Source organism: Ictalurus punctatus, chromosome 11 (assembly GCF_001660625.3).
Source record: "Ictalurus punctatus breed USDA103 chromosome 11, Coco_2.0, whole genome shotgun sequence".
In the NCBI taxonomy this organism is placed as follows: Eukaryota; Metazoa; Chordata; class Actinopteri; order Siluriformes; family Ictaluridae; genus Ictalurus; species Ictalurus punctatus.
In genome coordinates, this window is record NC_030426.2 from 17,763,076 (window position 1) to 17,778,195 (window position 15,120).

Here is a 15,120-nt window from a genome sequence, read left to right on the forward strand (position 1 = left end):
AGTTTCTGTTCATCAAATATCTGTGAAACTTGTTCAGTTTATGTCTCAGCTGTTAAATGTTTTTTATGTTAATACAAATATTTACACATGTTAAGAAATTTGCTGGAAATAAAAGCAGTTGAATGTGAGAGGATGTTTCTTTTTTTGCTGAGTATATATAGTCTGGTTTTACCTCAAAATCCAACATCTTCAAGTAACATGTAATTCTCTCTCACTTCTCACTTGTAATTCACTCTCTCTTTCATGCACACACACACACACACACACACACACACACACACACACACACACACACACACACACACACACACACACACAGTGCACACATAGCATGCAGTATACATGTATAAATAGGTCAACAATCATGCATAAACATTTCTCCACAGGAAACAGTGAGTCAGAATATAATTAAATGCACCATAACTGCTACTGTAATTAGTGTGCAGCACATTATACAACAAAATATGAATTTACCTTTTAATCTGTATTGAGAAACAAATAGGCAAACAAAAAAATCCCTATGAAAGAGGGCCTTTCATGCAAAGCCATGTAAGTAAAAGTAACACAAATTCATTGAGGAAAAACAATTAAATTAAAACATTATGTAAACAAACAAACAAACAAACAAGCAAACAAATAAATAAATACATAAATACAAACCAATTGATTTAATTTTATATAATTAAGAAATAATACAATTCAAGCTGTGCAAAGAAATTGTATAAAATATGACCTTTGTTTATCACTTATTACTTTACTTATTGGTTGTTATGTATTTATTAGTAGCATTTATTAGTATAGCATCATTAGTGTAATGATATTAGTATTTATTGTTTACACCATTAACATGCAGTGATAAAAGCAAGCCAATGAAAAACTACGAAATAGTTTTTATACAATTTCCATATATTGTTCAAATCCAAAGGGAATCCAAACTCTTAGGGAAGAAATGCTTTATTGGGTGTTGTGTAGCTGATCTGATTCAAAATAAGGTACACAATATTTAACTTTCTTTCAAACATAGAAGAAACAAACTGTAAGTAAAGAAATAGTCTAGGTGTTTGTGTTGATGCTACCTACATTATGTAAATCAAGATGAGCCTCTTAAACCATGCAGTATTACATAAAATATCAAAATGTATCACATAAAAATTAACCATATAAATTCCTTGGTTATAACTTTCTTTTTGCTTGTATTACATATGTATCTGTATTTCATAAAAGTCCCTGGTGGACTTTATGGAGAAGTCCATTATGTGGACTTTTCTGGAGTTTTGTGCTTAACAAATCCCAGACTTATAGATTCTGAAATTCACAGTCAAATTCTGTCATCCTGCACAGGATGTACTTCCACTGGCGATCCCTGTAAAAGAGTCAAACAGAGTCTAATGAGATGTGATTGACAGAGCAGTGTCATTAACAACAGTTTAACATGAACATGAACATGAACAGCTCTGCTTCATTCAAACTCAGATACTCATATATACCTGACCACCCCGCTAAAGGTGGTCTGAGCTCCCCGGATGAAGTAACCATAAGCAGGGACGATCATTTCAGCCTCTTCTTTGTGGTACTCTGGAACGTCAGAGGTCTTCCTGTTGATAATGAAGGAGCAGCGGATTACTGATCAAAGAATGAGCATACATTTGGTAACATTATCATTGCTTTCCGAATCCAGTGTGATCATATATAATTAAAGACAAATAACTTTATTACTTTAAGTCTGAATCTTTGCCTACTAACCAGCAGGAATAAGGGCATCTTTTACTGTAGCGGCAGCAGTAGAACCGCCATTCTCGGTCGAGAGTAGAAGGAAAGTACTGACTCTGCACTCCAGCCACTATACCGTTGTCACTGCATGTGGAGGTCCTTCAAGAAAAGACCAGAAACTGAACATGAGACTAAATGGATCATTTCTGATATGGTAATTAGACTAGACAGTATTGACTTCACAGTTAGGCTTACAATTGACTAATAAGTAATAATAAGGCCTCAGAATATGTCTGCTGAATTCAGTGTATGAAAAGTTATGAATTTAAGTATAAGGCATGCTTATGTCACCATGTCAGCATGTTAAATAGCTATCCTGCTCACATGGTGGTGATTACTCTCCATAGAGTATATTTGCTACTTTAACATTCTTTCATAATTAAGGGAAAATTAATCCATTTTTGTTAATTAATCCAAGATTTTATAAATGTTACATATCTGCTGATTTGTGAGGAATTGTCAACAATATTTCACTCAATAATGCCTTAAATCATCTGGATAGGACTCCAAATATTATGTTTCCACATATCTAATCCAGGAAGATTTCAAACCTTTCACCTTACAACATATTTTTTTTATTTGTTTTATTCACAGTAAAACTAAGATTATAATAACATTAAGATGACTGTCTCTGATTTCATCTCTAAAATGGATGTCACCAGGCAAGCCAAACAAAAGCCTGTTCCTCCTGTAAGGATTCCAATATCACTTTGTTCATGAGCATTTTGATAAAAATAAAAAATAAAAAAATAGTGCAAATAAAATAAGCAACCTTGTGCATTAATATCTTTTCTCACTACATGTACAGTATATTCATATTATATATGAATCTATATATAATACATGTAATAATATGTATTAATAATACATATTATTCATATAGCACAGTGGTTCTCAACCAGGAGGGCATGAAGTGATCGGAAGGGGGCCGCAAATTGTTTTCAGGAAAAAAACACAGACAGGGCATCATTTGGGTACCATGTGTATTTAATTGCTTTTCAAATAGAATGTGCATAAATGAAAAACCCTGCATTCCCTCTCCGTCTGCATTTTCTTTTTGCTGGGGAGAGGTGGAGCTTAGTCTGCCTTTTATCTAGCTGTCAGTGCAGACCAGTTTTCCCAACAAAGCGACTTTTCAGACCCCTTTATCTATCTATGAAAACAGATTATAGATTAGGTTATATATAGTTAGATTTTATATAGAATAGATAATCATTATACGTGGTCCCCTCAAATATGGGGTGGGGGGGCTTTAGTTACAAAAGTTTGAGAACCTCTGATATAACATATTAATTTAAGGCACATTGCCCCTGTCTCAATTAATGTAACCACTTAAAACCCATTGCAGATGAATTTGGGTTTGGCCCAGTGATGTATAAAGTGGCAAAAAAAGCCTAGACCAACTTAGAAAATCAGTTACATGATTGTTAAAGATAATACGTTTATTATTATTATACTTTGTTACTGTATTATTTATTTATTTATTACACCTGTTATCATTATACTATAATATGCTATCCTATGCTATGAAATGCAATGCTATACTGAATATATATGAAATATTATGTACATTTTTTATGTTATACTTTATTATAGTATGGCATCAGTATAATCTAGTATGCTACACTATAGTACACAATATTATACTATATGTAATATACACTATATTGCCAAAGGTTTGTGGAAACCTGACCATCACATTCATATGCGGTTCTTCTCCAAACTCTTGCACAAAGTTGGAAGCACACAATTGCATAGAGTGCCTTTATACACTGTAGCATTACAGTTTCCCTTCACTGGAAATAAGAGGCCCAACCTGTTCCACAAAGCACAAAGCAAGCTCTATGAAGACATGGTTTGCCAAGGTTTTAGGAAGAACTTAAGTGGCCTGCAAAGAGCCCTGACCTCAATCCCACTGAACACCTTTGGGATGAACTGACACACGACTGCACACCAGGCCTCCTCACCCAACATCAATGCCCAACCTAACTAATGCTCTTGTGGCTGAATGAGCACAAATCCCCACAGCCACGCTCCAGAATCTAGTGGAAAACCTTGGAAAAATCTGGCATAGTATGTTCAAAAAGCATTTTGGCCACATAGTGTATGTGATATTTATTATTATGCTTTATTACAACATGTTATCTATACTACAGTACACTGTTGTATACTATACACCACAATATAGTAATATATAGTATATAGTACATGTTGTATTGTATGTCAAATCTTATATATTTTATTATTTGTCATTATAATGTATAATATATAATGTATGGTATCACCAAACTATACTATACTAAACTGTACTATACTATACTAAACTACACTACACTACTACACTATTATATTATACTATACCAATGTATTATATGTTATACAAATATATCAAATATGATAGGTTAATATACAACATATCTGTTTACAAGGACAAATCAAATTTAGCCAGTGTTCTTTCCTCAGATTTGATTACAGTAACCAGTGTGATTGTAACCAAAGCATGTTTAATGCTCTAGTAGGATGTTGACTTGTGTTAATCATATTTCTGCACCCCAACGCAGTTACATTTCCATTTCACAGCAGGATGTAGCCTTGAATTGATTAAATCTTTCAATAATACTGAAGAATTCTCGAGGTCAAAAAGCAAGCTTGAGCCTTAGGTGAGAAAGAAGAGTTTCTTGCTCGGTTTTCTGTAAATATAGGTCTGTTGATAGTTACTGCTTGTGTATGGCCCATACAGGATGTTGTCATCACAACAGAGCTGCCACCATCAGGCCACCAGCAGCTCAGGCTCTTTGTCATGACAACGCTGACACCATAGGGATCAGCTCCACCAATGATGACAGGGATGGGCTTCTCTCAGTGGAACGTTATCTTTAAAGGTGTGCAAATCCAAGTGACTCTATCTAGAGCATGAAGCGTGAGGAAAGAAATGCTTCACTCTCAAGAGACTTCTACTGATAAAGACCACAGGTTGCTGAGAACAGCACTTGAGATTAACAAACATGTAAACAACATTTATATTTGAGAATAATATCTCATGTATGATGTTTCATGACGGATGATTACTATTTAACTGATGTCTATTTAGAAGTGCATGTTCAAGAGGAAAGATAATACTTCTCAAATCACACTGTAGAATCAGACTTCATTAAATGAGCTCAGCTTTATTTCCGTCTGTGGTTACTCTGAAAAAGTTGGCTTTTTGGTGTAACTGTGAACACAGAATAAAATAAGGACATAAGCCAATAAGATACTAATAGTGAATGTGTCAGTATTAATTGTAGTTGTTGTATAGGTATCCCTAATTACCCCATGCATGTACTGACAATCCTTTCTAAGGCAAAAGAGCAAGCTTGCATTTAAAGAACAGCCTGTTCAGAATTTAACCTTTAATTGGCAATTCCCAACTGGTAACATGTCTAACTGTGTGTATTCTCAAAGCCCCATCTGGCCTGGGAAGGCAGTTGGAGGTTGAGACTGCATGGCTCCAGGTCAAAGGAAATCTCCTGTAGTGGGCAGATTTGAAGGGGAATCTGTGGGGTATGTACAGAGCCCAATTAATTCCACTGTGTATGCTCTCAAAGCAGGAAAGAACCTGTTGATATGCTCCTCTAGTAGCTAAAGGCACTAAGCACTGTCTCTCTTTAAATCCCACATGGCAGATTTTTCCTGTCCTTGCAAGCCATGCATTGTCTAATTAAAATGTCTTTTGTTAGCCTGAATGTGGCAATCTCAGCCAACATGGTTAACTGGAAAGTTCCATCTACATGACATGCAAAGATGAAAAAAAATTGCAGTACCATAGTGGCATTTTCTCTATTCAAGTTCAGTGTTGGTATTAACATTCATTCATCTGGCTTGATTAGAACACAAACGGGCAGCGCTGAATACAGGTCTGAATGGAGTCAAAGAGAACACTGTTCTTTATTCTCTAAAGCAATCACTAGAATACTCATCTGGCCTTCCTTTCAGTCATGAATGACAAGATTTTGCATGAGGATATGTCTTTCTGGACATAATATATAAAGACCTTGCCACGTATGAAACCTTGTCCAATAGCTCAGCAAATGACGTTGACTTTTCAAGCATTGGAGCATACACATTTTAGTGAGGATCATGTTCCTTTCTGTCAGTTCCAGTCATCTCTGAACTGACTTTTCTGTTGAATTCCAAACAGATTATTCATATTCATCTATTTATAGCAGTTCATCAGTTCTAATTCCCTCAGACTTTTATTAACTTTGCATTTGTTTAAAACATGGTGTGTTTTTTTAAGCTGCTTTTTCTATGTCCTGGATGTTCTCCACGGTTGGCTCCGGCTCAGCCTTATAAGACCAGGAAAAGACGAAATACTTGCTCAGTGATAAAACTTCAGAGGAGCTCTGCAACAACCCTTTAATGAGTCAGCTTGTGCAGGAAACCAATAATGTGGTCATTTGTTCAAATGTTCTAATACCGATGTCTCAAATACAATATGTATGCAATGGAAACAAATAGTTTAAGGGTAAGCTTTTGTTCCCTTGCCATTTCTATTTCTAATTTAGCGGAATTTAAGCATAAGTAAAAAAAAACAACAGCAACAAAAAAAAAACAACCCAATGCTCTTCTGTTTTAAAAATATTATCTGGTTACCATGCAATGGATTAGAGGTGTAAGGCAGTGTCACTATCTGTATCTGTTTAGTGCTACCAATACTCTTATCTGTACCTGTGTTCAGATTTAAACTGGAAGTGTATATGGTCTGAACCAGAAAGGTTTGTTGTTCTAAAATTTTTAAAATGTAAACCCATCCACAACACAGGAAACTGTGAAAGAAAAAAATACAGGGATGCTGGAAAAATAAATAATTTTTCATTCACACAATATTTTATAGCAAATAAATTTACTTGTATGCTTGTTCATTTAACATGAAGAATGATGAAAACATGTGCAGCGAAAATTACATTACTTTTTTTTGAGACCCCAGCAGAGATATGCTGCCCAGTGCATAGTGTGTGATCTGCATGAGCTATATGGATGGGCTGCTCTGCTGGGAAGTTGGGAAGTGAGCGTTTTATTTTAGGGAAATGTTCAACTGAAATTATATTTGCCAAATTTCCACAAAGAGAGCACAGGCACATTGCGGCACAGAGGATCAAGCAGCCCTGAGACCGCTCAGAACAATGGCACCAAACATAGAGTTAAAGTAGCAGAGCAGAACAAGCGTCCCTTGCCATTGATGAAAGCAGCAGACATGCCATTGCAACCCACAATCCAGACATGCATCATGCACAGATGATCAAGGCGAGGAGAAATCAGTTGCTCAACCAGCAACCAGCATACAAATTCGAGAAAAAAAAAGGAATAATGTGCCTCCAATTTATAACTGTATTTGTATCTGTATCTGTTTAGGACACAGTATCAGTTCATTCCATCCACGCATCCATTTTCTGTACCACTTATACACGGTCATGGAGAGCCTAGAAACTATCCCAGGGGACTCGAGGCACAGGGCAGGGGACACCACTGCAGGGCACAATTACACAGACACACTCACATATCAGTTCATTCCAAAGAATATATTTGCATTCAGTTACATCCATACAGTGGACTAAAACATTGGTTATATTAGTTTATATTTGTGCACTAATGAATGACTGCAGTATTTAATCTGTGTAATTGACTCGCAAATTGTGAGTTAATTCTGAGTCTGGATACCTTTAACCCTTAAAATTGGACTTCTATGATTAGACTGGATTCTGTAAGTCACTTTTAAATATAATGTTAAATGCTTAACTCTTTAGATGCAAGTATACACTATTACAAAGAAATGTGATTTTTGTGAATTTTAATATGTCATGTTGCATGCTGTTGGATGGAACTTGGCATATTACGTATTTGCCTATGTATTTTGACCTTTCACACACACACACACACACACACACACACACACACACACACACACACACACACACACAAACTATTACTACCACCATCACCATCACACCAATCTATTAATGCAACAACACAGCTATGCACAGTAAAGGTCACCATTGCTGCACAATAAGGGCATCTATTGTGTGCTAATAGTGATCTTTCCTAGTGTTCATTTTTAGTGCCATGGAAAACTAAATGTTATGGCATTCAACACAAACAATTTATAATGAACATCTGCATTAAATCTGTTTAATGTAGCTAAATATTTTGCCCAACCTCCATCCACAGAATCATGTACATATACATACACATATAATAATACTATATATATATATATATATATATATATATATATATATATATATATATATATATATATATATATATATATATATATAAAATCCTGTTACTACCTCACTATTTAAACTGTGGCCAGGAATATGTGGACACCTGATTATAACCCCTAATATATGCTTTTTGAGCATCCCATTCCAGAGTTCAAAGGCTTGCCACTATATTTTAGAATGTGGCTGTGGGGACTTGTGTCCATTCAGCCATTCATCCACAAGAGCATTAGTGAGGTGACGCACTGATGTCAGGTGAGGAGACCTGGGACGCAGTCGGTGTTCCGGTGTTCATCCCAAAAGTGTTCAGTAGGGATGAGGTCAGGGCTCTGTGCAGGCCACTCTAGTTCTTCCACTCCAACCTTGGCACACCATGTCTTCATGGACCTTGCTTTGTGCACATGGGCATTGTCATGCTGGAACAGGTTTGAGCACTTTAGTTCCAGTGAAGAGATATTATAATGCTACAATGCATACAAAGACATTCTGTGAACTTGAGTGAAATTGTGTGCATAACACTTTGTGGCATCATGTATGGGTGTGATGACCAAGTGCCGACAAACCTTTGTCCACACTGTGTATATTTAATGCCTCCTGAGAAACAGGAAACAGTACAAACAGTACAAAAATTTCTCATTCTGAATGAGCTCCAACAGGCTGTGGTCCATTCGGAGGTGATTGTGAGTATGTCATGCTCGGTCTGAAGCTCCAGCCTACACAGTGAAACCACTAAAGAGAAATTAACAACTCTTTTGAATTCACTTGAACATCATTTTATAAAGGCGAAGCAGGTGTTTTAATGTTGCAAAATCACAACTAACTGTCTAAATTTAATAATGAAAAAATGCTGTTAGCACCAAAAACGTCCCCACGACGTGACCAGTTTCATTTAGGAGCTGCTGTTCATTCAATATGATTTTGCAAATTGTCCATTTGTAAAGAGTTTGTATTGTTGCAGCACTGTTTTCAGCTGTTCTGATGTTACAATTTAATAATACTAAATATAATGTTACGCATATCGACTTGATCCAATTAAACCCTTATGTTGCCACGGCAATGTTCTTTCTTCCACGTAAAAATGAGGCAAAGAATCTCAGGAGCAGGTTGTTTCAAGTGGAAATGATATTTTTTTGAAGGGCCGTTTGATGCTGTACATTAGTTTGTTTGGATCAAACCCACAAATGGCTGTCCCCCTTCAAAGTGCCCTTCATCAATAGAGAATGCACTGAAGTGTTCACTGAGGTCTATCTGAACTTAATTAAATGCTTTAGGTGTTAATATAACACTGGGGATTTTGTGGCATATGCACAACTTGGCCTCTACAGGTCTTTTTAAAATCAGTCTACTTTTAAAGGGGTGGGATGAGATTTCTCAAATCCATTTAGGGACAATGAGCCAAGAAAAATATGTTACATATTCTACATTCCTCAACATCCCATCCAAACCCCAACCATTAGCACATTTTGTTCTAACATCACTATGTGCTCTTGTGTCGTCAATTTTTTTTTTTTTTAAATTTGCACTGAGGAAAAATTAAACTTGGGCTAACAAAACATCTGGTAGACCATCTTTGCTAATTGATATGTTATTTTCCAGCATCCTTATTACTTCATTAAATTGACTGATGAATGTTTGACATTTTCTAATTGCCTTACTGTTGTGTTATTTTCTTAAAAACTCAACAAATAATGACAAATAATTTTCATTACATTAATAGATCGTTATTCAAATCTTTAACTTTTTTTGATTCTATACATTAACTTTAGTAACAGCAATTCAGATGTTTGACCAGCTCACTTGTGATTTGGCAACTGTTAGCTGATCAGTAAAAGCAAATGTTTTATAATGGTGTGCATGGATATTTAGCTTACTTACTTACCCTTGCACTTACTGTACTTCAATTTACTGTGATGTATGTACTGTATAATATATACATTATACACTTCTTTAGTATGTTACTAACATTGTCTGAGCAACACTCAATGTTTCCAAACAAATGGAAATTATGTGTCATGGTGAATTAAAGAGATCTTGATTAAAATTACCATGCAATTCACAAAGCACATGTTAACCCTGTGGTTCGGTCATGTTTATACTGAAACCTGCACTACATAATACTCTCTATTACAGAACCCTATTCTTTACTCTACAGCAAGACTGAAATTAGCTAAAAATATTCCATGCAGACTGTGGACAGGTGAGGGATTGAAACCATGCTAGTAACCTGTACTGCAGCTTTCATAATCCCCTCTTCATGAGAAGGATTTGTCACATCTGAACACTGCGTGTTTTATATTGTCACAAGTTAAAAGCAGCGGCTGATGAGTAAGTGTCTTAGATAGTATTTTTAATTTAATGTCAGATTGTCATTATAATTAGGTTAAAAAGTTATGTGGTTCTGAAAGGGGTGTAAGGTTCCGCATGCAACCATCCAAACATGTTGTTTTAGTAGTTCCTTGTTATTCTCTAATTTCTTGGAAATAGTCATGTTATTGAAAATATGATCATGTGTGATGGTGTCCTGAAGCTGAAACATGAGCTGTGGAATTGTCGGTGTTGCAAACTGACTAAGATGTACATTCTTGCCATGGTATATTTGAGTATGTGATGAAAGCAGGGGTGGAAAATACTTGAGTAATTATACATCATTGTTATACTTAAGTATTACTGTGAGGTATTTATACTTTGCTTGAGTGTTATTGAAATGGACTCCTTGTACTTATACTTAATTACATTTCCAAGAAAAAAAAAACTTTTTACTCCCTGTATTTTTATTAAGACTTTCAAAAAACGTATTACAAATCTCAAAGGCCTTCTCTTCTTTCAGCCAGCCAATGCCCATGTGCTATTTCAGTTGCTGGAGTAAGCAAAGACTTAAAATAATGTATATAAAATAAGGTACCTCCTATGGCTTCCTATAAGGCATGAATTCCATCTAATTTGAAAAAAACATGTTGAGGTAACTTTTGCTCATTTGCTAACATTAACTGGCTATATTTAAACTAAGCTAGTCTGTTTTCTTTGCTAATGCCAGGTTAGACTTGCATCTATTCCAGTAGCTAACACAGTTGGATGGGCAGCAAGTTAAGTTCTAGCTAATGGAAAATATTGAAAAATACATTGATTGAAATATATTTTCAGGCAAAATGGTGTAGTTGCTTTAAAACAAACATAATTTTATAAAAGTTTGAGATAAGTCATCCGATAAGTAATATTTTTCATAAAATATATATTAAACTAATTTCATCAGATAAAAAATTACTTTATTTTCAATACTTGAGTGCATTCCAAACATTAGCAATGTTTTGTTTTTGGTTTTTTACTTTCAATTGAGTACATTTTTTGGCTGGATAATTAATTTTAACTTAAGTATAATTTTTCAGTATTTTGTCTACTCTTGGATGAAAGTGATATATGACATCTGTCACCTGGTTTATGATTTAGTGTAAGCTATCTATTGAATTTGATAAATTCTCCTACATTCTCCTACACCTCCTACAAAAGCCTAGGGTTTTGTATTCTATTGCATAATTTTGTTTGGTGCACATGCCCAGTGTACGCTCATAAAAATTCCTTTTGGCATCATACAAGACCTTTAAATGTTTCCCTCATGTGTTTTCACTCTTTGAAACGGAGGTGAGGTAAAATGTCGTGTGCAAGTCCTGGCTCAACCAAAATGTCTGTTTGTCTCATTTCAGTCTGGTTTGGTTGGCTTTCAACTTTATTTTCCTCCATGGTAAACAAATAACTCTGATGTTTCCACAGCAACGGCCTGGCTTTGCAAACAGCTGGGAAGCGATGTTTTATCTCAGCTTCCCGCAACTATTCACATCTGAGCTCTTACCAAAACACAGGAGAAATGGGTTCTGCAGAATTGCATCACATTAAGACTGAACATACAGCAACAGTAAAAAGAATAATAATAATAATAATATATATATATATATATATATATATATATATATATATACACACACACACACACACACACACACACACACACACACACACACATATATATATATATATATAAAACACTGATACATTTCATGCCTATGAGTTCAGATGAGAAGATTATTGTTTTGTGTATTCCACAGACATAAACAGTCCTCTTTGCACAGTGTAAAATACTAATTATGTAAATACATATGCAAGTAGTGGATAGTTGTTTAATAATTGAACAGCCATGGCCCAACATGGCAGCCACTGATGTGTCTGTTTCATTTTGTTTAAATTTCTATCCAGCTGCTCCTCATGAAGCATCTCTAGGGACTGTCTGCACTCCAAATGTTCGGGCTCTGACTCCAGAAATGAAATGTAATTTGCAGCTTTAATGCAGAGTTATAGAAATCATTTTTGTTTATTTGAGACAGATTTGTCCAAAATTCCTTTTGACAGACAGGCTCATACTGAAAAGTTATTTGTTAAGGACAGTTTTTTGAGACTAATAAGAATTCTATCCCTGTGTTAGATGTGGAGAAATTATATTTTTCAAATTAAAATGTTTCAGTTTAACAAATACTCCAGTGAATTCATAGAATGCTTGAATCTGGTTCTTTCATATCATATGTGGATTACATTTCATATTAGTTCAGTGAATAGTATCATCTCACTTGACGAGCTAGCAGCCAAATGTTACTGCAGGCTGCCATAATTCTCCAACTGCTTCAAACAGCTGGTAAGGAACAGTGGGACACCGATAACATTCTGGTCTGATCTTGCAGCTCATTCAGCCAAGATAAGATTGCATGCCACCTTCTGTTGCTCTGTCCTTTAAGATATGTTCTTACAAATCACACATGTTTCACATTACCTGTCCTGAAAGATACAAACACACAGACTTACCACTCCATGCCAGCAAGGTTGAGCTCATCCCACCAGCACGCGCTGGGCTCTCCGATGGTTGTCGGGGTCGGCTGGCATTCAAAGCTCCATACACGGTCCGAGCCTTCTTCCTCGCTGAAGTAGCTCTTGATGGCCACCAGTGCCTCACCATGAGGGCACTGGAAGTTAAAGCCCTGACGCCATGCATTGACCCACTCCTCTCCGTGGAAGTAGTTGGGCTGAGTATGAATAACAGAAGCCAGCAGCAACAGTTGGGCCAAAGCACGAAGAACGAGCGCAGAATTCATCTTCCACTTCAGCACAGAGCAACTTCTGACTGCACACTCTGTCCAGCTGCTCGACTTTAAACCTCTCTGCGGAGGGTTTGCTCTCCAGATGTTCCCTGTCAAGCTCTAGAGGTTATATGTAATTTTCAGATTTAACACACAGTTATGGTCCACCTTTTGTTTTCATATCTAGAACTGAAATGTTTGTCCTATCCAAAGATTGCTTTATAAAGAATGAGCTGCATTCCCTAATATGAAATCCTCCCTAGGGAATTTCATTAAGGAGGAGAGCTCAGGATTGCCAAGTAATGATGCTATCCATTCCCTATCCACATGGAAAGGGTTGTGTTCACTTCAACCGACATTGAGTTAAACAGTTTAAATGAGTCTCGGGTGTTTGGAAAAAGCTGGTAGCATTCATGAGAACATTCGGGACAAATGCCAAATCTAGTCGTGAGAATATTCCGGCAAGTCTTTGGAAATGTAAACACACTACAGTGCTGTTGCTGTCACATTCATTTTAATTATTGATTAATATTTGACACTTGCTTAAACTTTGACCTGTAGTGGTCTGCTGTCAAAAGAAACACCAGATTATTTGTTTGTGTATATGTTGAAAGGTAAATTTTGGATTCTCAAAAACTTTTGTAAAAATGTATAATATGCAGAGAAACATGGTAATATTTTAGAATAGGACCATCTGAATTAGATGAGTCACTGGATGAATAGCACTACATGGGAAAATGATCATCGAATGAGATTGGAAAAAGCTTCATGTGGAGTTTCAATACTGCCACTCTTCCTGTGAATGCATTACTTCATTGAACTTTGACACAGAAAATGGGAATTAAAACTGCATTAAAAAACAAGCATTAAAATTGCACATATTACCGAATTTTCTTTCCCTGTGCTAAAACAAACCAAAACAAAAAAAAAAATGCAACAAACTTCAGCACCTGCAGGAATATCACTTCATGCATACCTTTAATCTCTATAGATATGCCTCACGCCTAGACCTTGTAAATAAAACCATAAACTGCAGTTACTACTTCTTCAGAGCATTTCAGTTTATCAGCATTCTCTGTTCAAACATTAACTGATCTTACCAATAAATGGATGAGCGTCACGGTAAACTTTGTACTAGCATGGTGATCTTGTATCTGTAATATAATGAATAGCAGACTTTGGTTAAAGGAAAATTAAAGGAGAATTTGAACATCTGCAATGAGTGAAGCAAGTGGGAAGGTTGTTCTTTAATTCACATCTGAAGGTGATTCATCTTCCATTATACAGTGTGAGGTTGTCAGATTATGTAATCACACTCAAGTGGACAAAAGCATTTCAGGGCCTGTATTATAATTGCCCATGGTCTTAAAGATAAATGGTTAAAATGTCAATGACTTTTTTTTTCCTTGTCAACTTAAAATGGTAATAAAAAAAATAAAAAATAAAAAAAACCCTACTGTATCTCACTGTCCACTTTATTAGGAACACCTGTACAAATGCACATTCATGCAGTTATCTAATCAGCCAATCATGCGGCAGCAGCGCAGTGCAAAAAATATCATACAGATACAGGTCAAGAGCTTCAGTTAATGTTCACATCAAATATCAGAATGAAGAAAAGGTGTGATCTCTGTGACTTTGGATGGATAGTATGGATGGATGGCATGGATGTTGGTGCCAGAGTGGCTAGTTACAACTGGACAATTGAAGACTGTAAAAAGACCAGGTGATCCCCCGCCCCCCCCTAATCTTCAGCTGTCCAGATTGGGTGAGACTGTGCCCATGATAGGCCATGAGAGAGAGAGAGAGAGAGAGAGAGAGAGAGAGAGAGAGAGAGAGAGAGAGAGAGAGAGAGAATGACCTAAAACGTGCTGCCAACATAACTTCATCAGGGGAAGGACTTCATCAGGAGGAAAAAAAGTGGAAGGTTTTAGACTGGCCAAGTCATTAACCAGAAATAAAGTTAATTG

At 36.0% G+C, this 15,120-nt stretch overlaps 1 protein-coding gene across 1 annotated transcript; it reads right to left on the reverse strand.

Moving 5' to 3' along the window:
- Positions 1-936: 936 nt before the first annotated feature.
- dpt (dermatopontin) lies at positions 937-13,422 on the reverse strand. Its single transcript, XM_017480599.3, has 4 exons — positions 12,879-13,422; positions 1,744-1,869; positions 1,488-1,595; positions 937-1,363 (listed from the first exon to the last, which is right to left on the reverse strand). Exons 1-4 carry the CDS (start codon positions 13,163-13,165, stop codon positions 1,297-1,299), a joined length of 588 nt encoding a protein of 195 aa, XP_017336088.1. The 5' UTR covers positions 13,166-13,422; the 3' UTR covers positions 937-1,296.
- Positions 13,423-15,120: the final 1,698 nt, after the last annotated feature.

Coding starts and splice junctions, on each gene's coding strand:
- dpt (XM_017480599.3), bottom strand. CDS start 13,165: ATGAATTCTGCGCTCGTTCTTCGTGCTTTGGCCCAACTGTTGCTGCTG. Junction 1,870..12,878: donor AACCTTGCTGGCATGGAGTG/GTAAGTCTGTGT, acceptor CTTTTCTTGAAG/GACCTCCACATGCAGTGACA. Junction 1,364..1,487: donor ACCTTTAGCGGGGTGGTCAG/GTATATATGAGT, acceptor ACTCTTTTACAG/GGATCGCCAGTGGAAGTACA.